Source organism: Balaenoptera borealis (genome assembly GCF_965194805.1).
Source record: "Balaenoptera borealis genome assembly, chromosome: 15".
Taxonomy (NCBI): Eukaryota; Metazoa; Chordata; class Mammalia; order Artiodactyla; family Balaenopteridae; genus Balaenoptera; species Balaenoptera borealis.
This window is the reverse complement of record NC_138871.1, coordinates 59,127,024-59,153,842: the sequence shown is the minus strand read 5'-3', so window position 1 is coordinate 59,153,842 and position 26,819 is coordinate 59,127,024. Positions and strand designations below refer to the sequence as shown.

General features: G+C 38.7%; 1 protein-coding gene across 12 annotated transcripts in view; it reads right to left on the bottom strand.

Moving 5' to 3' along the window:
- SLC8A1 (solute carrier family 8 member A1) overlaps positions 1-26,819 on the bottom strand; it is a 426,970-nt gene that overhangs the window by 102,896 nt on the left and 297,255 nt on the right. For 6 of the 12 annotated variants that reach the window (XM_082358042.1, XM_082358037.1, XM_082358041.1 and 3 more), the window contains exons 3-6: positions 4,113-4,219; positions 854-874; positions 395-412; positions 280-294 (exon numbers count right to left, since the gene is read on the bottom strand). In XM_082358042.1, the coding sequence (XP_082214168.1) occupies positions 280-294; positions 395-412; positions 854-874; positions 4,113-4,219 (161 nt within the window). Of the gene's footprint in view, positions 1-279; positions 295-394; positions 413-853; positions 875-3,476; positions 3,581-4,112; positions 4,220-26,819 lie in introns of all 12 variants that reach the window. The other 6 variants (XM_082358035.1, XM_082358039.1, XM_082358040.1 and 3 more) reach the window with 6 other exon arrangements.

Below are 26,819 nucleotides of genomic sequence, written 5' to 3'. Positions count from 1 at the left end.
GAGTATCTAGCAAGGTACACTCACATCACCAGTGCTATGTGAACATCTGTAAATTGATCAGTGTCAAAATATGACCAATTACAGGTTCTCCACACAAATTTGCTTATAAGTAAACACAGCACACACCTTGTTAATGTGTAAAATGTTAAATGTGTAAAATCAGCAAAAGCATACCATGTGCCATAGCTAAATGTTAATGCAGGGTACATAAGATGTGGTTTTTGTTTGATATTTAAGGGTATTTGGGGGAAAATGAAGAACATTAAAAAACTGTCTTACCATACAGGTATTTTCCTTCATTAAAAGGAAATAAAAATGAGAAATAATTTTTTTAAATGTAAACAACTCACGGTACAAAATAAAATTTGGTTCATTAGACTTAAAAAATTCATACCTGTTATTGTGAAGCCACCTAAAAAAGAAAAAAAGAAAGGAAGTGTTACAATTTATTTAATTTACACTCTAAATAACAAATACCAGTGACATCAGACCGCCTGACAACCCATCCAAAGTACAAAAACTTGCCAAATTGTACATACAATTAAGAAAAATATGAAAACATCCATTCATGACTTAATCGCTAATCACTTTTAAGATTATGAGCTTTAGTGCACAAATTTATTTCTTGTGCATACCTAAGAAAGCACTGATTTTTTAAAAGGTTATACTGAAACCAAAGTGGAATGTAAACTATCCAACCTTCACAAAATTATGAGGCCAATGGCTCTAAACAACAATCTTGCTAATGGATCAGTAGAAATAAAAGATAAGTCAGAAAGCTACTGTAGCACCTGATAGAAATGGAAAATAACCTAGAAAAATGGAAAGGAAATGCAAGAAATGAAATGCTTACCAAGCTCATTCAATAACAGGGCTGTGAAGGAAACAGACAAAGACAAACACAGAATAAGAGACCAGATGAATAATGAAAGTAAGAGGAATATCAGCAGAAAGAAATCCAGGCAGATCTGATTACAGTGGTAGGGAGCTGCTACTAAAAAATTGGTGCACGCCAAGTAAATGTGGCATTGGGAGTATTTCCAAATGATCCCAGCACTAATTTCTGCAAACGTGTGTGACTGATTCTATATATATAAACAATTCACTTCATATATTATTTCTTGACATTTAAGAAAACATTTCTACCATATGTTTACACACAATACATATATCTAGTTTGCCAAATATAGTAGAAATATTTTATGAAGTTAATCCTAAACCTTATTTGAGTGAGCCTTCCTCATGAAATAATTGCCTGGCAGTTAGTGAATTCAACATATGGAAGTCTTAAAGCATCCAGGATCTCAGGGATTGTACCTTTCAATGAAAACAGAGAAAACATCTTAGGAAATTCCATTTTGGCCGCCCCGCCCATAAGGAGACTTTGGCCCAAGGTGAAGTTCTCTCGCTGGAGGTTCTATTTGCCTGATATTTTGGTCATCAGGGAATGCTTATGTTTTTTAAATCCTCAAAATCTGCGTCCCAGGAATCAGTGCTTATTTGTGTGTCCTTATCTATGACTTCTGCACGGTATAATCGGACAACCAGATAGCTTCTCGTGGACACATAATTCCACAGAAACTGACAAGACAGGGAGGGAAGGCCTGGGGCAGCAGAGGTGGGGTGTAGGGTGACATACATAATTTGTCTTTCAGGTTTTGTGCTTTAAACCCAGCCTATAGCTGTAGCACTCTATTCTGGTGAAAGCTACCTGCCTAAATGTATCAAATAAATTACTTCCAGAGTTGTAGATGGGAAAGTTACAATTACCTTTTCAGGACCAGTTTTCTCTCTACGGGTAGTGGCATTAGAGAATACTTTATAAAACAAGTTAGTAATTTTATTTATGGTGACACAGATCCACTTGGTGGGTGTCAAAAGCAAATAGTGCTATCAAGGAATTTTAATTTGCTTTTATATGAAGGCATACTTTACCAAAATGACAATTGAAAGAGCTGTATCCAAGATGCTCTTCCTTGAGATAAAAGGCAGTCCTTTGGAGGAATGCATTCAGAAGTAAGTGCTTTTTCCTGTATGTTAATGAGGCATTTTTGATCCCATCTTTGTAAGAAATCTGCACAGTTTTCTAAAGTGTCTTTTTCTTCCGCCTGCTGTCTGTGGAGCATATTAAATAGGCTGCATTAAAATGGGTCCCCAGTGCTCCTTTCTCCATCATTCCAAAGGCTCCTGTTACCTTTTTGAACATGATTAAGTCAGGACAACTTTGTTTTTGTTTGTTTTCTGATGGACTCTGAGGCCAGTGAGTTCTTACAAAAGTGGGATTAGTTAAATTCCCCCAAATGTTGGGTCTGTATAGGAATTAGTCCTTTGTATTTGATTTTTTTCTTTACATGTAAAAGTTTACATTTCATGCAAAGTGGTCACCTAATCATCTATACTGCTCTCATCAATGGTTTAAATGCAATTAATCAGAGCTATTAATAGGTACTATGCTCATTTTGTATATCTATAATTAAATGTATACCATTGCTTTTAAAATGACCACTATTAGAGGGTAATTATGGGACGCCCTCGGAATAATTCAGAATAAAAAAACTATTTTTAAAGCTGATATAAAATTCCTGTCCTTCCTTCTTAAATATAGGCCATATAAAATAGATATAAAATCAAAGAAAGCAAAAAAACTGGCTTCTTTCTTCAAATAGTTTCTAAAAATATGAACACAAATCAACACAAAAATCTAATTATAAGGATACTGCTGTTTATTTTTTATTTTTAGAAAAAAATTCTATATGTTAGAAATGTGTCAATTCTACAAGAATCAAAAGATTTTGAAGCATAAGGCAGGATCGGCCTTAAGTAAGGGCTAAGTTCTTACTGAACTACCATATCCTTCCTACTAAAGAAAACTGATATGACCATGGTTTCATACATATGGTCTCTTTTAAATATCATATCTGATGATATGAAAAATATTTTGCCAAAATGAATACTAGGATATTGATACCACTACTCTTTAAGGATCTTTGTTCTAAGTTGTTTTTTTTTTTTGAAAACTGGCTTCTCTAAAGAAGACTAATTATTGAATTCTTCTGAAATTTCCTATTAGTTGCCATTAGACCCATCTACCATGACTAATAGGTATTAAGTAGTTTCCGTCACTAACATTTTAGGGGATATTTAATAGCTGGAACCAAATTTTAGAATGATTCCTAAATAGTGAAAAACTAAACCCAGAAATCATTCTTTTAAGTCATCCCTTCTGAATTACAGAAATCTCTTCCAGTATTTCTGAAATCTGGTATCAATCAAGGTGAGCTGGCATCTGCTGAAGAAAAGGGGCATTGTTTGGTGCATTTGTGAATATGGGCAGGGAAATGAAATTGCTAAAGCTTCAAAGGAGAGGAAGTATAGTACTTGGAAGCCGAGGAAGAGGAGAGAGTTAAGTGTGAGAGTAGGAGACACGGAGAGAAGAGTATAATTTCTCGCTGGTATGTCTTTGTATACTCTCACACCTTTCATTCCTCTTCTTATCCATTTTGGTTCCTCAAGCACAAGGGAGAAACTGCACTCTTTCTCATATTCCTCACGGTCAAATATTCTAATGGTAATGATCTTCCTGTGGGAACACAAGACAAAGGCAAAACAAACGGTTGGAGTCACACGCTCATGCTAGGTGTTCACCAAGCAGCATGTTACTGTGATGTTATGGAAGGAGAACTGGCCACACATGGACCTCCAGGAGTATGTAAAAGGGCATCCAGGTACTCTCAGCTGGCCCTGTTAAGTTTCCTCTGCCCATCCATCATTTTCACAAATTCTTCCTGCTTCAATTAGCAGTCAGGAGGTATCCCAAATTAGGAAGAGAAATCAGAAAGTCGGCTTTATGTGGGTGCAGCAAGCATCAGCACCAACCTTCCCAGGCTTGACTGCACTGACAATGAGTAGCTCAGACTGCAATGTGCAGAGTGGCCCAAACTGGCTGATGGAGCTCCAGGCTGGGCTCCCTGTGGCCCCAGAGGAGATCTATGCCCCGTTACATAGGTGGAGGGATGTGTGCATTGTAAGTCACGTTCTGAAGAGTGCAGGCATCCAGGGGTGGCACAGGCCAGCAGAAGCTGTTGGGCTCAGCCCTGGAGCAGTTCCCCCACCTTTCTTCTCACTCATCTCCACCAGGCGGGGCTCGCCAATCTCAAGGAGGAAGGTCTTGTTTTTCTCATACTCCTCATCATCAATTACCTTGACTGATATTGTTTTGCTGAAACAGAGAAGAATAGAAATTGACGAACAAGGGGAATAGGAAATAGGAGAGAAGGAACATAGAGAAGAGGAAAGCAAGGTTAACGAGTGGCACTTCCAGACAAATGGCAACTGAGAAACTTCTGGACCATGAGACTGTCCTTCCAGAATGGGTGTGGGATGGGTCTGAGAGAGTGGAAAGGTCACCCAGTGCACAGCTCCTCTGCCCAGGACCACAGAATTGTTTCAGCCAAAATACAGCACTCATACTACTAGGTTTATCATCATCATGGGAAGCAGAAAAACATAGATCACAATAATAAGAAAAGAAAAATATATTTATTTAGTAAATGCCTTAGCCACGGGATTGTCTGAGCTGTGCTCTGGAATTCAACCCTTTGAAACAAGTCAGTAAACCACATCAAAATATGAACAGAGGTTATATCTGAGTAACAGGCATAAGGGTCATTTTTGGGGGCCTTCATTCTGCTTTACTATATTTCCAAACATAACATTTTTACCATAAAATTTTATTAAAATAATAAATGCATAAGAGCATCACAAAATAAAAGTCTTTTATCTTACCCCACCCAATGTCCTAGACTCAAACTCTTTTTCAGATGAGTCAGATTTTCCACCTAGATCACAAGGGGAAGTTGTTCATGTTTTGTTTGTCTTTCTAAAGATGGAAGCCTCCTAAGGTGGGGGTGGGGAGTCATGATATTCTAGTTATTTTCTTCCCTCCCAAAGCTGACCTTCAACTTTGACAAAATACACTCTACCCTACTTTCAAACTCCACCGATACACCAAGGCATTTCATTAAGAATTCTTCCTGTAATCCATCCTTTAGCACTTCTTGCCTTATCGTCCTGTGGTTGTGATTGACAGGCAGGTAGGACAAATGCAAATATTATGCAAATCTCAACTCCCCATAAGCCTTGATGACTCTGAAAAGAAATTTAATGTTACCTTCTAATTAATAAGGGCTTAATCACTTCATGTATTACAACTTATTCAGAGCCCCCAAACACTTGTTTGTCCTTGAAAATATTTTCTTTTCTTCAGTACCATTGGCCAAGAACATTTCTGACTAAAGGTTTTAAAACAATGAGTTTATAAAGACACACAGTTTTAATGTCATGGACATTATTTAGTTTTGGTGGAATTTTCTAGGTCTTCTGGAAGGAAATTAGTCTATAACTTTTTTTTTTTTCAATATTGATCAAAGTCCTCAAGTTTCATTTAGACCTATGCAAGCCAAAGAGCACCAGTCTTCTTTTCTCGTATGAAGGAGAATAAAGGTAGAAGTTGCTCTGAATTCTCTGAATTTCCCAGCCCCTAATGCTAAGTGAGATCAAATGATTGCTTCCGATTCTTGGGAGCCTCATAACCTCCTCACTGCTCCTCAGCTAAAGAACACCCCCCAGAGCGCTCACATCCCCATTTCTCACTACTAAGGAGTTGGAGCGCATGACGGCGCCTTTCTATCTCAGCTCTGTCCTCAAAGGCTAGATGAGCAGCTGTCAGTGACTAAAGCAATAATCATTTTTTAAGAGCAATTAGATATTTACAAAACTACCAACAGTCTGACAAAAGTCCAACCACATGTGTATAGTGAACAGTTCCTGTCTAACTTCTACAACTATTTTTCTGGAATTCACCCATTTACTTTATATATATATACATATATATACATATATATATGTATATATATATATACACACACACACACACACACACACACAAACACATATGCAGCCTGGTCTGACTACATCAGGTATCTGATCATTCCTCAATATCCAAAAAACACAAAATGTTAGAGAAAGCACAAGAAGATGTAAGAAATGATGATACGTGTGTTTTCAACTTCAGAACTGAATTTGATGTTATAAGTGAGATCAAATTTACTCTTCAAAAACCTGCCAAATGTCTACCCTCTTTGTCATCCAACTTATGTGTTTTAGGTATTAATTTCCATCTTACTGCCTTGTAATCATAAATTATACTTGTACATCTCTGCTAAAGTCACCAGCATAATATGACCATGGGTGGGAAAATATTGGTGGGTATTAGAAGGGCCCTGCTATTGTCTTCTGGCCCCAGTGGCCCCAAATCCATTATCAAGGCACTTCATGGTAGGGTACATGTTGCAATGCTCTTGCATATATTACTTAAAAACATTTGACTTATCTTTTTCCATCTTGTACTTCCAATCTATCTCACATCTCGTATTTTATTAGATTGTAGAAATAAAGAAAGCACAGTGGAGATGGTTGTAGTAGTCTTGCTAACAGGGCGAGCATTTGTTTAGGAAAGGCTCCCAGTTTCATTTCCAAAGGGCAACATGACCACTTATTCACAAATAAATAGAAAAACCCAAATAACATAGTGTTTCTTATCCTTGGTGAATTTAATCTGCTATTGCTATGATAGGTTTATTTTCTACACTCTGAGTAGCTGATGAATGTGAGAAATACAGGGTCCCACCCAATTTGTTTGTATAATAAAATAAGCACATAAAATTTATCAGTAGAGTATCACTATTCACTGGGATCATAATCCTTAGAAAACGTTTCAGTACTGGATAACTATGACACTGGAAATTCAACTTATGAAGAGAAAGAAAACAGTACCTCCGTAGGTACTTGGCAAAGATGCCTAAAATGAATGGGATTTGCATAATGGCATATTATTTCAAAATCATTAGTAATACAATCAGTAGTGCCCTTGACAAGAGGAGCCATTAAATTATATATTGATTTTGCTTCTCTTGCACAGTAAAGCTACTAATAGGAAACATGATTATTAAAGGACAATTCAGTCAATTTAAAGAGGCAAGATAAAGTCAATCATTATGAATTAGCACTCTGAATCAAGAGGCAAAAATCAGAAGGGACTGGTAATGTTCACTTTTTGCTTCAGAACAGAACTATTTCTCCCCTTAGCAAAGGTAGAAAAGGTGAAATTAACCCATATAAATTTTAAAGGATCATATCCTTGAGATGTCTTTTGCTCACTTTCCAGAGCCTAACTAATACAGGAAAGGGACTGTCATTGCTTCTTCCATCACTGGGGATGTTACAGGAGACGGGCGTTTATCTGGTGAAGAACCCAGTTCCACTAGCTTGCTAATCAGCAGAAGTATACCTCTCTGTTCCCCACAGTTCTGCAGTGGAAATTATATCTCAAGGACTGAAGGGATCTTAAAGGTCCTCCAGCTTGCCCCCATTGCCACACCGATTCCCACATTCACAGGGCTTTTGCACTGTCACAAAGACTCCCTCTCTCTGAGAACACAGATTCATGTTGTGTTGTACTTTGGTTCCATTTACCAATGGGAAGCAGTCAGATAGCTGTTGTTCTTTCTTTTTTTTAAATTGAAGTATAGTTAATTTACAATGTTGTATTAGTTTCAAGTGTACAGTAAAGTGATTCAGTTATACATATATACATATATATATTCTTTTTCAGATCCTTATATATATGTGTGTGTGTATATACATATATATAAACATGTTCTTTTTCAGATTCTTTTCCATTATAGGTTATTACAAGATATTGAGTATAGTTCCCTGTGCAATACAGTAGTGTTGTTATTTCTTTAAATTAACAGGTTAACTAAAACAAGATTGGAATAGTCAGGTAGACCCAGCCCTTCATCTAACAACAACCCCTGCACTATTATTACACTGATAAGGAACAGATAGAGAACTGTGTCATGCAATTTTCAGCTACCATAATTATGATGAAGAAGGTAAGGAGAATTTCTCACTTGATCTGTTTTACATCACTTTAAAGTTGAAGAGTGTACTATAACAATTATGTTTTCTAGAAACTAGCAACGAATTACAAATCTCATGATAACATTAAAACATTAAATAATTTCTCAGGATGGCCAAAATTTTTATGGATATACATTTTGGATCCATTTCTAGGAAAAAAAAAAAGCATTTGGTTAAGAAAGATCAATTTATTTAGTGGAAAAATACAGGTTTTTCCTTTTGATTTTTGCAGTGCCTTTCCTTTGATGATACTAAGCCCACATCTATACTTTATTTCCAAGTCTCTCTCTTATCTGATGGGTCTCAAAGGACCAAACATCTTCAAACATTCTAGTAAGGAGTTCTTATATCAGGTGGTGACTCAGGTAAACTGTGAGAAAGAAGAGAAAGAGATGGTGTTACTAGTGGGAGCTAAAAAAGAAAATCTCTTCGAAATACATTCTGATCTCTCATTATTAAGCCAAAGTCGTATCAGTCTCTTCAAATTTCAGCCTCAATTAGTCCTTCTGTGGTTTCTTTTCCCTAAGACTGCTCTTGATATTGGGAGAAGTGAGGAAAAGAGTTGGAGGATGAAAAAGAAGAGACTCTTTCTAAATCCTCATAAAATAAAAAAGATTTTAGTGAGGATTTCACACATGTAGATGCTACAATGTCTCTTTTAAAATTTATTTTATTTTTAAGATTTAGCCTCTGTTTAGGCGTATTCAGGGGTCAATGGACTGATGGGCATTTTGCATCTTAGTTCACCGATTCACTGATCGATCTTCATAGCAGCCCTGGAAGTGACTTCTACAACTTGTACAATTCGGAGGAAACAATGACTCAGAGAAGTTAAGTAACTTCCAAGGTCACAGAGTGAGACGCCTGTAACTAGCTCCAAAGACCAACATCTTTCAATCATGTGACCCACGCCGTCCTTATTCATTCAGCTGTGCAGCAGTTTTATGACCACTTTAAAAGATCTGAATCATTATTTTGAAGTAATATACAGGTTTATTGTCTAATCTTTAATGTTAACAAAGACTACCTGGATGAGCAACGATAGATTTTCAATTCTATTTTTAAAAGGAGTGCAGCACATATTATATATTCGATGATGGCTGTCTTAAAAAGGTAAATCCTTGAGGCGATAAAGGTCCTGTTAGGATTAACGGAAAAGCACCATGAACACACGAGGGCTCCCCAACTCTGAGGAATATGAGCAGCCGACCAGCAGCCTTGGCTTCACCTGGAGGCTTGTCAGCAATGTGGAATCTCAGGGCCCACCCCAGACCCACCAAATTGGATCTGCATTTTATCAAGATCCCCAGATGATGCTGATGCAAGCAAAAGTTTGAGAAGCGCTGATCTAGACAGGATAAAGGGTTCTTGTATTACAGATAATAAATGAAGAGGCTGGTGGTAATCGGGTTTATGTTTTGGAATTGTCTGCGTACTTGATTCATGCGTGGAGCTTTGAAAACTCTAAATGCCTGGGCTCAGCCCACTCCAGATCAGTGAGATGAAGCTCTCTGGTTTGGGGCCTCGGCACGAATACAGTTCTAAAAAGCTTTTCAAGGGATCCTAGTAATGTGGCCGGGAGCTGGCTAATGGAGAATCAGCACGTCTGGCCTGATGTTTAAAAGAAATGTATTAAATAAGGAATAGGTAGCATTGTGAGGAAGTCAGGGTCACAACTAAATTTTAGATCTAATTAGCAATCTAGGCTGAAGCATGGGAGAGACATTTAACTTTGTCCTTCACTGGTATTCTTTTTTTTTTTTTTTAATAAATTTATTTATTTTATTTTTGGCTGCATTGGGCCTTCGTTGCTGCACACGGGCTTTCTCTAGTTGCGGCGAGTGGGGGCTACTCTTCATTGTGGTACACAGGTTTCTCATTGCAGTGGTTTCTCTTGTTGTGGAGCACGGGCTCTAGGCGCGTGGGCTTCAGTAGTTGTGGCACTCGGGCTCAGTAGTTGTGGCTCACAGGCTCCAGAGCGCAGGCTCAGTAGTTGTGGCACACGGGCTTAGTTGCTCCGTGGCATGTGGGATCTTCCCGGACCAGGGCCTGAACCCATGTCCCCTGCATTGGCAGGCGGATTCTTAACCACTGCGCCACCAGGGAAGCCCCCTTCACTGGTATTCTTTTCTGGATTATAGAGAGCACATAAAGTTGTTGTTTTCTCCTCTCAGGAAATGTTGGTCTCCAGAAGCAAACTTAATAGTTATAGATGAGAAGACACCTTTAGCCTCTGGGCAGCAGAGTGATTTCCTTCTCAGACAGATAAGAATTCTGGTGCTAGGTTTTTAGACAACAGAGGTTCTATTTGGAGAATAGAATAACTAAGGGTTTCATTTGCCACGGAAGACAGTAATTAATGTCTTCTATTCTTTCTCTCAGAGAGCCTCTGAGCCATGTCAGTCAAAGGCCATGTCTGTGGAACTGGAGACTTTCCACCTGGAAGCCACCACATTCAGACTCAAGAAAGAAGCGACCCAGGACCGATCTCATCTCAAGGGAAAAGATCTGGCAATTTCTCTGATCATAGAGTGATGTCATCAGGTAAGGCAAGTTTGAAATTGAATCCCCAGTACACCTGATGTTAAAAGCTTCAGGATAAACTCCTCTTCCTCAAAAAGACAAATACACCAACTTAAAATGGGCAAAGGATCTGAACAGACTTTTCTCCAAAGAAAGTAAATCAACGGCCAATAAAGTACATGAGAAGATGCTCAGCATCATGTGTCATCAGGGAAACGCAAATCAAAACCACAATGAGACGCCACTTCACCCCCACCAAGATGGCTATAATCAGAAAAACGGATAATAATATGTGTTGCATGGAGAATGTAGACGAACTGGAACTCTCTTACACTGCTGGTGGAAATGTTAAATGGTATAGAGGCTTTGGAAAAGTCTGGCAGTTCCTCGGAAGTTTAAAAATCAAGTTACCACATGACCCAGCAATTCCACTTCTAGGTGGAACGCAAGAGATTTAAAAACATACGTCTACACAAAAACTTATACATGAATGTTTATAGCAGCATTATTAATAATAGCCAAAAGTTGGAAACAACCTGAATGTCTGTCAGCTGATGAATGGATAATCAAAATGTGATATATCCACATAATGGAATATTATTCAGCAATAAAAAGGAATGAAATTCTGATACAGGCTACTAAAAAGTAGCGTAATATGCCACCCCAAAACATACTGCTTTGGTACATTGATTATTTTGAGCTGAGGGTACGTAAAAATAGCAAATGCAGGGAGACGCTGTCTCTGAACCTCTCCCATCTGCCTAAAGACAGAGGTTCCAAAAGGAACTCAAATGTCATAAATTCCCTCCCTGAGAATTTCATCAACCAGGGAAAGTGACTCTTATCACAGGAGAGGAGACTAGAAGTGGACACCAGGCAAACGTTGTCACAAACTGTCATATCTCCCATCTTTTCTTCTAAGGGTCCATTCATCTTTCCTAAAAATCATGTACTCTCCCCTAAGAAGCCAATATCCCCTCTCCCCGAGCCCTATTAAGACAGTATTCAAGCTTACATTTAAGCCACCTCAGAGAATGACTCATTTTTCCCTGGGTATCTCCCATGTACACATGTTAATAAACTTGTTTGTTTTTCTCTTGTTAATCTGTCTTTTATTACATGGTCTCAGCCAAGAACTCTAAAGAGTAGAGGGAAAATTATTTTTCCTCCCCTGCACTTTGACATGGATGAACCTTGAAAACATTATGCTAAAGTGAAAGAAGCCAGACACCAATGTTCAGACCTTGTATGATTCTATTTATATGACAAGTCCAGAATAGGCAAATCCGTAGAGACAGGAAGTAAATTAGTGGTTGCCTAGGGCTGGGGATTGGGGAATAAATGGGAGTGACTGCTAATGGGCATGGGATTTCATTTGGGGGTGATGAAAATATTCTAAAATCGATTATAGCAATCGTTGCACAATTCTGAGAACATAATAAAACCCACTGAATTGCATATTTTAAATGGGTGAATTCTCTGGTATGTGAATGATATCTCAATAAAGCTGTTATTACAAAACACAACAGCAATGACAAGCAAACTTCAGGATAAAATCGTAGTCTAGAAAAAGCTGTTTCCTTGGGTAAGAAAAGGTTGTGAGAATGTTTGGGGTGAATTTTCAGTTAGAAGTTTCAAATTTTGTTCGTACTGCCAAACAGAAAACTTGGGGTGCTGCATGGCCCTGAGACAGTGAAAACCATTTGCATCAAAGCTAAGTGCCCTTGCTGTGACGGGAAGCTCTGCCACCCCTCAATCCGTCCCTCTCCCCAGGCAGAACACTCGCTGCCTCCTTCAGGGTCAAGGGCTATGGATGTCGTGCTTTGACAGGCTAAGCATTCCTGGTGGATGTTACCGCAGGCCTGGCTTCCTTGGCAGGTTTCTTTTTCCCAGAATATAAAGTCTTATGAAAAAATCAGAAGCAGCATTTCCTTCACGGCATTCATTTAAAAGGAAAGGAAAGAACTCTAATCGTGGGTTAGGCCGGCTGCCCTTGCAAAGCAAACAGCTCTCTTCACGTCACCTAGGGCATTATCCAGTGCTCTTTTCGGCACTGATTTCTCTCTACCAACAAGGAAAGATGTGCTTGCTATGTGTTGCCTTTGTATCACTTGGCTTAAATTCCTGGCCCATTTTAAGCTTTTTTTTTTTCCCTTCAAAAATTGACTTTGTGAGTTGCTTGGTGATTAGGGAAAGAAAGGGGCAGTCAGAGAAGACCGACACGTATATTCTCAACATTTTCCATTAAGTGACCCAAATCAATTCCCCCCCCAATTAACATTTCAAATAGCATAAGAACAGACTGCTTTTCGTATTATTTCTAATAATACTTTTACATCCTTTTCAGATTGTGGGTGAGGAACTCTTGGCATGACTTCACTTGGGAGTTTGTTCAAGGTTCCATTCTAAGATGGTCATAGAAGAGGGACTAGATCATGACTTAAATCTACTGTTTCCTTCATTGAACTGTCCAGGGTACCAAACTAGGACTCAAATTACCCTGGATTTGTATCTTGACTCTGCCACTTTCTAGCTGAGATATGTGGGCCAGTTCTGGCATCTTTCTAGACCTCAGTGTTATCATCTATCAAATGCGGATAAAGGGGCTTCCCTGGTGGCGCAGTGGTTGAGAGTCTGCCTGCCAATGCGGGGGGACACGGGTTCGAGCCCTGGTCTGGGAAGATCCCACATGCCGCGGAGCAACTAAGCCTGCGCGTCTGGAGCCTGTGCTCCGCAACAAGAGAGGCCGCGACAGTGAGAGGCCCACGCACCGCGATGAAGAGTGGCCCCCGCTCGCCACAACTAGAGAAAGCCCTTGCACAGAAACGAAGACCCAACACAGCCATAAATAAATAAATAAATAATAATAATTAAAAAAAAAATGCGGATAAGGAAACTCACTTCGCAGTGGCTATAATATTCACAGTGTCGTGATGATCAGATAATGGGTGTCATCATTCATCAACTGTGGATAATAAAGCTGCACACGTGATTGCAAAGGTCAAATAATATAATGCATGCAAAATCATTCTGCAAAGGACTGTAAGATGTTAGGAAGAGTTGTTATTAGTTGAAAAGGAGTGGTTTACTTTATAGTGTTTACTCGCTCTTTCACCCAGTCACCCAAAGGGGCAGTGGGCAGGTGAGAGGTGGAGGTCAGAAAATACTCAATGGAGTGATGGGCAATACCCTCCAATTCACTCTCAGATGTAGCTTGGGACCACGTCTCACATAATGGGCTTTCCAGGTGCAGAACTCTAAACTTAAAGATGCAAAACACGTAAGAAGTACTGGCATATATCCGGAGAAAATTCTATCTTGAAAAGATACATGCACCCCAATATTTATAGCAGCACTATTTACAATAGCCAAGACATGGTAGCAACCTAAATGTCCATTGACAGATGAATGGATAAGGAAGATGTATATACAGTGGAATATTACTCAGCCATAAAAAAGAATGAAATGTTGCCATTGGCAACAACATGGGTGGACCTGGAGAATATCATACTAAGTGAAGTAAGTCAGACAGAGACAAACATCATGTGATATCACTTATATGTGGAATGTAAGATATGATACAAATGAACTTATTTATAAAACAGAAACAGACTCACAGATATAGAAAACAAAAGTTTATGGTTACCAAAGGGGAAAAGGGGGGAGGTATAAATTAGGAGTTTGGGATTAGAAGATTCAAACTACTATATATAAAATAAACAACAAGGTTCTACTGTGTAGCACATGGAACTACATTCAGTATCTTGTAATACACTATAACAGAAAAGAATCTGGAAAAGAATCCATATATATATATATATATATATATATATATAACTGAATCACTTTGCTATATACCAGAAATGAACACAACTTTCTAAATCAACTACAATTAAATAAAGAGAAATACTGGTTAGCTTCCCAGTCCCAGCCCTGACAGGTGTCCACTCACCACGTTAGCTGGATACACAAAGGGGACAAAAGTTGTACTTTACCTGGAGCTCCTGGTATGAAGCAGAGCCTGACAAATCTGGAGGGTACTATTCTTTAATTTAAATAGACTCTGAAGATGAGAGTTGCTAAAGTAGCTGAACCAAAGTAATTCTCCAGGAGGACTTGTCATCCGTGCACTGATCTCTTTGCATTTTCAAGTGGTCATTGAAATCATTGCTTCAAGCAGAGCAAGGAGCAGGGGCAGCTAAAATCCTGCTGTTCTCTGGGGGATACCAGAGGGCAGTTTCACAGAGCACTGGAGCAGGGGTTTTCCAGCAGAACCTTGCTCTATTTTATTTTCCTCTGCTTGCTTTTGAATCTGAATGGCAACCAGTTTATTTGTTCAAATGCAAAATAGGAACAAGTGTAATTCTTTTTTGATCTCTTTTTAGCAATCAATTGTCAGCTTTAGAGCTATCTTCCCATCCCTAGAAGACATGCTGGTTGACCACCTGAAAGAGATTCTAGAGTTATTGTTCCAATAAGTAATATGCTGGGAACTCTGGAAGCCAACACCCTCCCCAAAAGGTTCTATCCTATGATGGTATGCTAATATGGAAATCACAAGAGTAAAGTTTGCTAAGAGAAAATGATATGGATGTATTTTAAAATGTCCATAATTTTGTGATGTATAAAATTTATACCTTACCATTGCTTTATTTCCTGCAGCTAATACACTTCAGTCTTAAGAAGGCTAAATTAATAAGGATCCTGGGTTTGTTACCTACACGTGCACGCTGAGACGATTTGTCAATTTAGTGAAAAACAAAGTGGACCAAGCATTGGGCACCATGTTGAAATACATCAAAATGGATCTTAGTCTTATTGTTTAATAATACTGACATTGTGCAAGTTCCATGAGAGAGGCACTTTTAACAAAATGATGGAGGATTCTCACCAACTTTTAAACTGATTCCTTAATTTGTTAGGACTCTTTGTAATCTGAGATCGTCATTGTATTCCTTAAAGGGAACAAAAAAGGTCAAATTCTCTAGAAAAAGTTGTTTTAACAAATTCCTCAAAGTTGAGGATAATGTTAGGAGTACATTGGGGCATTGAGTATCTTTTCTACAAACTGAACACATAAACATTTTAGTTCAGTTTTAGAAACTTCTGTTAAGTCCTCAATTTGCCACTGCCCTTTATAAGAATTTGAAATTAGATGAAATTGCTACTGTTGAATTTCAAAGAAACAGTTGGTTTTCCATTCTTTTCAAAAGCTCTCTTCATCTTGAACATTTTCAACATTCCTGGGTTGTCATTAGACTCTCTCCAGAGATTACTTATACCTTTGGTCCTTCCTCCTTTGTCAAGATTCTTTGTTCAAAGTAAAGAGTTTCCCTGGAAAGCAATGGAAAGATTTCACTCTTAGAACATTATAGGACAGCAGCTAGAATATGCTGAAAGCATCTCTATCCAAAAGAGGCCAGCTTTAAAAATAGAACACCAAGAAATAAAGCTGGGCTTTCTTAAGGTTTTTAATTCATATCCTCTTTCTCTTTTCCTTCCTTCCCTCCCTTTCTCCAAAGCCACAAAATATTCAATGGCAAATCAATCTCTCTCTGCATGCATTTGTATAAAATATTCTGAAAGACAGGATGCCAGGAATTTTCTTGAACATAGCTAAAATAAATCGATAATTAATGAATTGATGCTGATTTTTATATCTCACATTTCTATTCCATGTCTAATATTTTATTGGTATTTTACATTCGATTAAGCAATCAATTCTTATGTCTTCATACTATTATAGGGGTTCAGAATGAGCCTCCCCACTGTTGCATGAGGATTATTTTGAGCTAAAGGCAATCAAGACCCTGTGGATTCAAGAGAAACTACTGTACCTCCATTAACTACCTAGAAGAAATTAAATTGGCGATTTTTCCCAGAAAAAGAGTTATTACCAGAGATAAATTTTATCTAAGTGGCGTTATGTGTATGGCAGGGCAAACATCTAATTACCAAACATCTGTTCTTCTCCTAACAGTCCTATGAACGACCCTCCTGACCTTGGAAGCCCCAGGTCCCACTCCCATTCCTTAGTTCAGGATGGCACTTATCTCATTTAACCTTTCTGCTTCTGAACCTCTCATGTATACGGGATCTCTGACCCTCTCATGCATGTTGGGTTCCTGTATGTATGAAATTAAATTTGATTTTCTCCTGTTAATGTCTCATGTCAATTTAATTCTTAGACGAGCCAGAAGAAGCTAGAAGGGTAGAGGAAAAGTTTCATTCTCCCTGACACTATCTATTCTATAAATATGTTTGGATTTTAGTTTTGTATTTCACAGTGGAGGCCTATGGTTTACAGAAAAAAAAAAAAAAATTTACTTACCCAGTGGGTATAAGGTTGGAAAGACAGATTGGGTTCAGGTTTCTTTATCCTGAAGGTGTTATGAAGGAAGCTCTCCAGGAAGTCTATTAAGCTATTCCAGTGTTAACTTATTTCCATAAATAACAGAATTATTAAGACTAATCAGGTCCCTGTAACCATGACCATAGCTCTGAGTGGTTCCACAATACTGGTGGGGAAAAACGACCTCCTAAAATGCTGTCTTAGGAAAGGGACTCAGGTTGCAAAATTCTTATTCTGTCATTTACTATATGAACCTGTGTGAGTTACTTCCTCTTCCTAAGGCTCCTGCTCTGTAAACGGGTTATAAAAATGGTTATTTATCTCTGACTGCTGCAAATAAATCGTGATAACACTTTTAAGGTGCTTAACACAGAACCTGGCATATATTAAGTGCTAAATGAATATTAACTAGGTCTACTATGACCACGAGCAATATTGTGTTAAGAACTGAGACTCTTGGGATTGAACTGCCTGTAACTCGTGCAAATGAATTAATCTATGCCTTAGTTTCCTCATCAGTAAAAATAAAATAATCACATCTATCTCATGAGGTTGTTCAGGGGATTATATGGGAAAACAGCACAGGACATGGCACATAGGAAGCACTCAATCAGTAGTGGTTATCACAATTACTGTCACAGAACGCAAGGAAGAAAGGGACTAGGAACTAAAGCATTTCAGTAAAGCTAATATCAAGGGGTAGGTTAGTAGAAATCAATACCACAGATTTTTTTAAAATCAGATTTTCAGTGTATATCTTTGGCATTTGCTTTCCCTGATAACCTAGGCAAAACTCGATACTGACCCTATTCATGTGAAACATCATAAATTGGCAGAATGAACGAGTTAGTATTATCAGTCTGTACTTCAGGGGCTCTTTTTCACTAAACACAATTCAAATAATATAAATTGCTTTCAGATCATTTTTGCGTTATTTTTCTAAAAGTGTTCTTCCTGCTTGTTAACATCATACTTATTCACTGTTGAGAATCTGACAAATGCAGAAACGAAGGAGAAGAAATAATAATCACCCATAAGCCTGCCACTAGAGATTACCATTTAACATTTAAAAATGTTTGCTTTTAGCTTTTAAAATACACAATTGCATAATTTGGACCACATTATGTGTGTACGTATGTGTGGGTGTGTATAAATGAAATCTGGTGTCATGATTTTTCACTTCATGTTATATTTTGGACATTTCCCATGACATAAAAAAATATAAAAACTCTCCTTTAAAATGGCACAAGATGTTCTATGAAATGTCTTCACAATAATGTAATTAACTATATTTTTTACAGTTATATGTGATAATGAATTATAATAATAATGGATTGTGGGCCATTCATTTTTTTTCTCTCTACTGTCCCTATCTAAACAGACTGATCTATATTTGAGTAAGGGGGGGGTGGGGAATAACTAAAACACGCCAAAAATATTATGAACTTTTGGTGCTTTCTTATGGATGAGCTACCTGGGATTAGGTCTCTTAGAGCTGAATGTTTATTTTCCCTACAATCCTCTTTACATGCTTGGGCCCTATCCTGGACTCCTAACCTAGATGGTAACCCCCTTCTTCTAGTTCTTCTATTGGTCTTTATAGAAGTTCTTATCTGAATTCTGCCCTATGGAAAATGTATACATCCATTTTTAAAAGGAGAAATTCTCTCCTTGGTCATTCCTAACCTTTTAGCCAGTTTTGTTGAAAAAATTTTCAAGTATCATCTGCCAATGTTGTTTCCCTAGAAGGCCATTCTGGCTACCTTGCTAAGCTTCCATTGATTATGTAACACATAGTTCCTCATGCTTAAATCACTCACAAAAACCAATGATTAGTGTCCTTCTACTAATCACCCATTCCCAAGTTTGTCATCAAAATAGCATCAGTCATTTTCCATTCAAATTCAGCCCCTACCTTCCCAAACGCTCTACTCTCCAGTATAGAAGAGTCCCTCAATCCCTGGTCATAGAAATCTGCTGGTTCATCTCTCATTATACAGATGAGCAAACCGAAACTCACTGAAATTAGCCCACACCTCAAAGCTGGTGGATGCCAGAATCAGGATGAAAACTCATCTTCAGACTCGAAATCCACGTCTGGTATTTGTTTCCTCTGCAATTACCCTAGTGTTTTTCTTCTTGGGTGTTGCTGAAATCCAATTCACCACTCTTCGTAGAAAACCTTTCCTTTCCCATCTCTTTTTAATGAAGTAAAAACTGATGCTGATAACAGAAGGAGATGCATGATTTTCTTTGTTAACTCACTGCCTTTTCATCCTTGTCCATCTTGCTGACGATGCTTTATAAATTAAACAGCCCATACGATGGAAACACAGACTTCCTTTAGTGAGGATGGCCAAACAGAGTCATGACCTGGTGAGTCTTTGACATGAAAACAATCTACAACATCCACAGAAACACTAAATAAAGAATAAATAAAAACTAACCCATAGTCTTATTTGTATCCCAAGTCTTCTGGGCACCATGTTTAGCAGTTATCCATCTTTGCATTTTTCTCTCTTTCCTTCCTTCTTCAACCAGAGCCATGGTGTGTCCCTATCAACCACTAGATAAGGAACCTGACGATCTATTTGTCCTGAGATGAGAATGGTCGATAATTGTGTGTATTTTTTTCATTTAAAATATACTTCTAATTTTAAAGAGACCCCGTTTGCTTAATTCAAAGCGAGTAATTATGGAAGGAAATAGCTTTGCAGCCATGTGGCAAGCCTATAATTGCTCTGACTAGTGTGCCTCTATGTGGTGAAATATTTCCTGAGTGTCTAACCACAAACAGGTAAAAATTAAAACTGATATAAACTATGAATCAAAAGTTATTACGAGCAAAATATCAAGGGCCTCAATAGGCCCCCTGCTTTCTGCTTATGCTTTTCACTGTCTGCAGGACACAATGATTCCCTGACTGTGGACTCACACTGAACTTTTCAGGGCAGCACTTATTTGGATGTTTAAATCTTTTCCAGGTATTCTATTTAGTTTAAAACCGCACAGACAGTTATATTTGGAGCTCATATTCTCAACAGAAGGGACCCAAGGCATTTTATAGGTAATCATCACAGAGAAAATCAGCAAGAAGACAATTAAGCTTCTTATGGATACAAGCAATTTAAAGCTTAAAATCAAAATTAACCAAAAACAGAATGGAGTTTATTGGCGTTGAACTGAAAATGTGTTTTGCCTTTTTTTTTCCCTTTTATGTTTCCTGTTTGTAACGGAAGTTTTCCCCGGTTAGACTTTATATAAGTTTTAGCAGCATGACCTTGGTCATGTCACTTTCTCTCTCCAAATTTCAATCTCATCGAATGTAAAATGAGAACTGACATGAAAAACAAATGAAATAATGTATATGAAAAAAGTTTGTACACTTTGAGCATTTTCAAGTGCAAGGTGCTAACTTAATCTCCTCATTTGGCAACTGAGGGAACTTAGGTCACTTGATTATAACAATCTATTTTAGCTTCCTCAGTTCCACTCTGAAATATGTACAGAATATGTATAGTATACTAATAATAATATTCCAATATTCATTTTTGGAAAATAGGAGTTTATTGTGTGAACAGAACAGCAATAATACCTGACACCTTTCCATGGATCTCCTTTCAGAGTTACATTTTATGTTTTTATAACTGAAACTTAGAATTTATAGCCACTATACTGTTGACTGCCAGAACATGAAATAATACTTTAGTAAATATTTACTAAGATATGTCCTATTGGATTTTAACACTTCTATTAACTTTAATCATGGAGAATTGGATTCGACTTATATTAATCATAATATATGGTTCATTTAATAATATGAAGAAATAGAGAGAAATAAGAGTGCATCTCAAGGATAGGTCTATGTATCCCGAATAAATCCTACTAATTCAGTAGAAATGAGAATTTTCTATCTATCTATCTACCTATCTATCTATCTATTTTTACTATTTAGACCAGAAAACCCTTAAAAGGTTATTTATGGATTCTTCCCTCTGTATTCACTTACTGTCTTGGTGTAATATTCATTAAGTCCTGAATACTTTTTCTACTGAGTTATCTTTGAGTTTCTGGCATAATCAAAATTCACTTTATAGTTCTAACTACATGTCTTTCATGACGTAAGACTTCCTGATACAGATATTCAAAGATTCGTGAAACTGATGGTGGAAATGAAAAGAACCCATAAAAACACAGTTCTGGGTCTTCAGAGCTCCAATAATGTAAAGTCTTTTGTCAAAGCCATCTACACTCAACAGCACCCATGGTGCCAAGTGCCAGGACACCCATGTCACCAAGGGCCAGGACACCCATGTCACCAAGGGCCAGGACACCCATGTCACCAAGGGCCAGGACACCCCTGGCTACTCTGTGTGCATTCCCCATGGCAATGAGCACTGTGCCAGGACATGGTGTTTGCTTAATAGACGTTTGTAATCAACACAGATATTCTCACTGTACATATTTGTACTTGAGTTTGTGCCAATCCATCAAGGTCTTTAGATTTCTTGGTAAAAAACAGCCCACATATTTTTTAGATGAAAAGATAGGCTTCTTAGCATAGATTTGGCCATGAGAGTGCACAAAATGAGTGTCGCGTACATGATTCAAGCACATGACTTGCACTTTCCTAGGAGGGGCCAAGTGAACTTATCAGGCACACGTCAGATCCCTACGGCATGTTGTTCTGCCCAGCCATTCCACGAACCTTTATCTGGTATCAAACCGTGTGTCAGGCCCACGTTAGGTGACAGGGATAAAAAGAGGAATATGAATTCACAGCTTAGAGGACTGACAGGCATGTAAACCAAAGATTGCCTACCTCTCTATGTGCTAAATATAAGCATGGGCTCTGTGCTGTGGGAGCTCGGGGGGGGGGGCAACTTCACAAATGGCAGGAATAATTGGACTGGGTCTTGAAGAAAGGATAGAGTTTTGCCAGGCAGAAATGCAATGAAGGCTCAAAGACAAAAAGAGAAAAACAAATGATTCTAATCACAGAGAAATGAAAAAGCACATCAAGAAGGGTGAGGTGCTGTCTCGTTCCTGTTTCCCATGTACATGTACCTGAAGGAGGGTTGATGGAAGGTGTATCAAGGAAGGGAGATTGGGGTCAGGAGAAATACTGTCATGTGGGCACCATTTGCTAATAAAGGGCCAATGGGCCTTCTTGATTATGGGCTGCCATGATCAATTTTGACCTTTAGGGTAATCAATCTAACTCTGGGATAAAGCTTGTGTTGTAGAAGAATAGAAAAAAGTGAAGGAGAAGGCCGGGGAAGCAGCCATGGAGAAAATGCTCTCCCCTGGATTGGCAGAGCCTAAAGTCCCTGCCAGAATATCCAGCCAGGGACCGCCCCCCCGCCCCCTGCCCCCAGCAGCATGTTTTGAGAAAGTGTTTGGCTCCCAGCCTCCAGTCTAGCTCTGTCAAAGATGAAGAAATAGAGAGAAATTGCTTTAATTTCTCTTCTGCAACTACATCTTCCTGAAAACTTGTCTGGGGGGTTAGAGAAAACAAACTGAAATTCCATGAAAGGGTCACTCTGAGCTCCTCCTTTTGCCTGCAATGATCAATTTCTTATAACAAGATGGAGCTTGTAAAATACAAGTTCTGCTGGAGAAAACATCATCAGATTATGAAACTGACCTAGTTTTCATGAACAGAAAATCTAATTATCTACCATCAATTCAGGTTTGAGCACATATTTCATTTTATTTTTATCAACTGTGAGTGGTTTTGGCAAGCTTTACGACAAAACGATAACTAGAAGTATACATTAAGTTTTTAAAAGAAAGTATCAAAAACTGAAGCCCAGGTTAATGAATTACATGGAAAATTGCTATCACATTACATTATCATATACAGTATTGGCAGGAGGTTTGGGGAGAGAACACAACCAAAATGATGTAATGAAATGGAAATTTACAGGCTGGGGTGTGGGAAAGGGTAAAAAGAATATCATTCTCCTGATACAGTGAGAGGTCACTGAGAAAAAGTGATTCTTAGGCTACTTAGCAGGCAGTGTGCATGTGTGTGTGTGTGTGTGTGTGTGTGTGTGTGTGTGTGTGTGTGTGTAGAGTGAAAGAGAGAGAGAAAATAGAAAGAACAAAGTGTCTTGAGATCTATGGTGAGAAATAATAATTTACTATGGGAGGCAAATGAGATGTAAAAAGATTGCAGACATGAATACAATGACATCTGTTCCCGGCACTTCTTTGTGTTAGGCAGATAGGAACCGTGAGGGGTTGAAAGCAAAAGAGATAACAAGGGTTCAGCTGCAACATTTCGTGTTAGGTCCCAGGGCCAGGCCTGATTCATCACAGTGGGATGAAACAGACTGGGAAGAGGATGAGACTGGAACACGATCTGCCCACCGGACTAGAGCAGGGGTTTGGGAATGAGGGAGGCTGAACAAAAAGCCACCAAAGGTGGAGGAGGTCCGTTCCAAAGCAGCAAAAAACAGCACCTGGAAAGTACAGAAATATAGGATAGATGGAAGTCAGGTAAACCACTGAATCAGATGGGCAAGAAAACATGAAGCTGAGTATTGTGGACTTGAGGATACAGCAACATCAAGAGTTCCAAGGACAGAGGGCTGCATACAGCATCGTGTATCAGAACTCTGTCCTCACCTGGGAGAGGCACCAGTCCTACAAGGGAACTGATTATAGGAAGGATGTGCCTTCATTTAGGATAAACTGAAGTCATGAAATCAAGACAGGAAGGCAGAAACCAGATAGGAAATCAAACCTGACTTTCAGATGGATTTCAGAAACCTAGCAGTTTACTGCTTTTATCCTGAGTGCCTGGAAGAATACATCGGATGCATACCAATTCCAGAGTGTTTGGTAAATGACAGCCTGGACCATTGGAACCGGAGGACAGGTCAGAATCTGATGGTCAACGAGCTTATTGTGACGCCGAGGCTCAGAAGCCTAGGCCAGTGCTTCTGAAATCCCTCCTACTTAAGATCAGGGTGGAGTGGGGATGAGAAAGCTGGCCGGGATCGGTCTTGGCTTGTGGAGAATAGGAGCAAAGGGATAAGGCTGAAAAAGTATTTGGAGAAAAACTTGCAGCCACCATCATGCCTTTTCCTTGGACTCTTTCTACCTGTTTCTTCCCAAATATCTTCTGTATGGTTATATATTTCTTTATGATGATCTGTAACTATTAGATATTTAAGTAAATGGTGTTTCCAAGGGTCTAAGCATGGGAGATGGTTAACATCATGATGGGGAAGGTTAAGAAATTTTGTGGGGAGAAGATAAGAAACTTTGGTCTAGATATATTTAATCTAAGCTGTGATGCGAAATGTCTGAAAGAATGTATGGAATATGGGTCTTCAGTGAAGATTAAGTGTCTAGATGAGGCGTCTCTATATATCTGTCATGCATATTGACATGGAAATTGAGACCATTCATATGAGCTGCTAGACTTTCTCCAAAGGAGGGACTTTAGAAAAAAAAAAGGCAAGGAATGTAGAACCCAATAATGCAGTATCTCTGGTAATAGTGTAAAGAAGGGGAGAGAGATGAGAGGGGAGAGAAAGAGAGAGAGAGAGAGAGAGAAAGAGCCACAGCCAGAGCCAGAGACAGCAAGGCACCAGTGACCACAGGAAGGCTGAGAAATTGCAGGGTCCTTGAAGCTTAGGGTAGGATATCCTTTAACTTAAAGAAGGAGGCTTTAACATGCAAAATCAGAAGACCTGCAATTATAGGAAAAAAAAAAAAGAGTTCATGGTTTGGGTCAAGAGGATACTCTTGGAAATGAGGGCAAAGGGCCGATTTATGTAGTAATTTGAAGGGAGATAAGGCAAGAGTTTGAGGTAGCAATGTTGTTGATGCACTCAAAGAGAAAGCGAATGAGATGGCATATGGCAGGAGCAGTCGTGATGAATGGTGGCTTTCCTAGGAAGTGGCCTGAGAAAAATTAAGCGTGGATTAAAACTTAAGAAATGGGTTCTGAGTGAAAATAAGACTCATGGCATTATTTGAAATCAGATTCTGAACTCGTGAGTCCTGAGGTTTATGGAAGGAACATAATATCAGACTAGCGGTTCCTCCGATCCAGCGGACCACCAAAATTTCCTGCCGACCTTTAAAAATAAACATACAGATTCCTTGTTCTCACCGTAGAATCAGAACCTAGGATGTATCATAGGGTGAAGGCTCACTGGGGGAATTTATAGTGAGGAAAAGCTCCCTTAATAATTCTAAGACCATGATCCATCAATTGGCCTTAGGAAAATATTTTACTAGTCTCAACAGCAAATATCATTAAGAACAGCGCCTTAAAAAAAATCTGTCTTCCATATATGTCTCACTTCCCACACTGAAACAGTTTATGAAATGTATCTTTTTCCAAAACACTTTCCCAGATTGATCAGATATCATATTGCCTATTATTCAGGGTAAAAGCAAAAGGTGGTTCTTTGGGGCCCTTGCAGATTCTGCCCACTGTAATGTAGCAGGTACATTTTCCATCAAGTCTATTCTCAGTACATTGATTAGTGGTAAAAATTCATAAATTAGCTCTTAGAATGACTAAGTCTATGACATTCTGCAGAGGGGGTATTCTTTATGGTAGAGTGATTTGTTCTGCAGCCTGTATAATTGTCCGTTAGAATATCTCATGGAAATGTTCTTGTATATATCACATACATCAGGGGCTGCAAAGAAAATGGAGCTTGGCATTTATTACTGTGGAATTGGACCAAGTTCGTCTGGCACTACTCCAGGCAAAGGCATTTGCCCCAGTTCCTATTTGGGGGTCAAATAAAGTAATTGTCAGGGTGTTTCAATAGTGACATCCTTCTTGATAAATTTAGCATTTACTGAGGGGATCCACTTTCCATGCATGTGGGTAACTGTGCTATTTTCTCTGAGCCCGGAGATTATTGGCAGAAGTGACAGCTGGTGCCTCAGGATGGAGCTATAATTTTATGGTGCAGAGTCTAAGGCTGGAAATGGAACTAGTAAACCACAAATGCCAAAGACATCATAAAGAAAAATGTTCCTTAGGAAGTACTTGCCAATTTCTGAGCAATCAATTATTCCCTTACCTACACGCTGACTTTTATGAATAAAACAGCCCAGGAAATGCATTTTTTAATTAAGCAGACAGCTATGATAAAATGAGGTACTTTCCATCTTTAGCAAGAGACCTCTCTTTCATACCCTCCTCTGGAGTGCTTTCTGATGGATATATTTTCTTGGGTTCACTTCCATTTTCCAAACTCTTTTATAGATAAGGTCTGTCAAGCAAAATTGAGTGTTCTTAGGATGGCAGAGAACTGACTAGTCAGAGTGAAACTGACTGTCTCCAAGACTCTTTCCGGTTTGGAAATTTTCTCATCTTGCTACATCTTTTGTCCCCCAACTCCGTGGAACCGAGAGAGTGGTTTTATCTCTGAGATTCAAGGCCAGATCTATGACCAAAGTTCCAGGAGAGAAGGACTGCCCAAGAATGCTCCTTGGGGATGGCTTCTGGGGAGAAAAAGCAGTGCCCCTCTCCTGCATTTTAGTTCTCTCAGTTGCCTTTAGTGCCAAACTGACCACAGGTCATAAGGACCCCCATGAATGCCCGTCAGAATTGGCCAGATGGGGAGAAGCTGAGGACCACACAATTTAGGTCAGCTCCAGACTTCTAGAAAGACTTGTCAACTCTAGTCAGGTCATTGGGCAGAAGCAAATACAGGGGATCTCTGAGTCTATTTCTCTGTGAAAATATAAGATGAAATTATATCACTAAAATTTATTCTACCTTAATTTTAAAAGTTGGGTATATATTAACTTCTCAAATGAATTTGTGATCGTTTAAATGAAAGATACAAGTACAAAGGAATTACGTAAACATGGGTAAAACACAGGAGTTAGAAACAAAGGAGGAGTTAGTGGTAGGGAAGACAATGGTAGCAAAAAATCCTCTTCACTTGGGAAACAACTGTTGTTGAAACGGAGC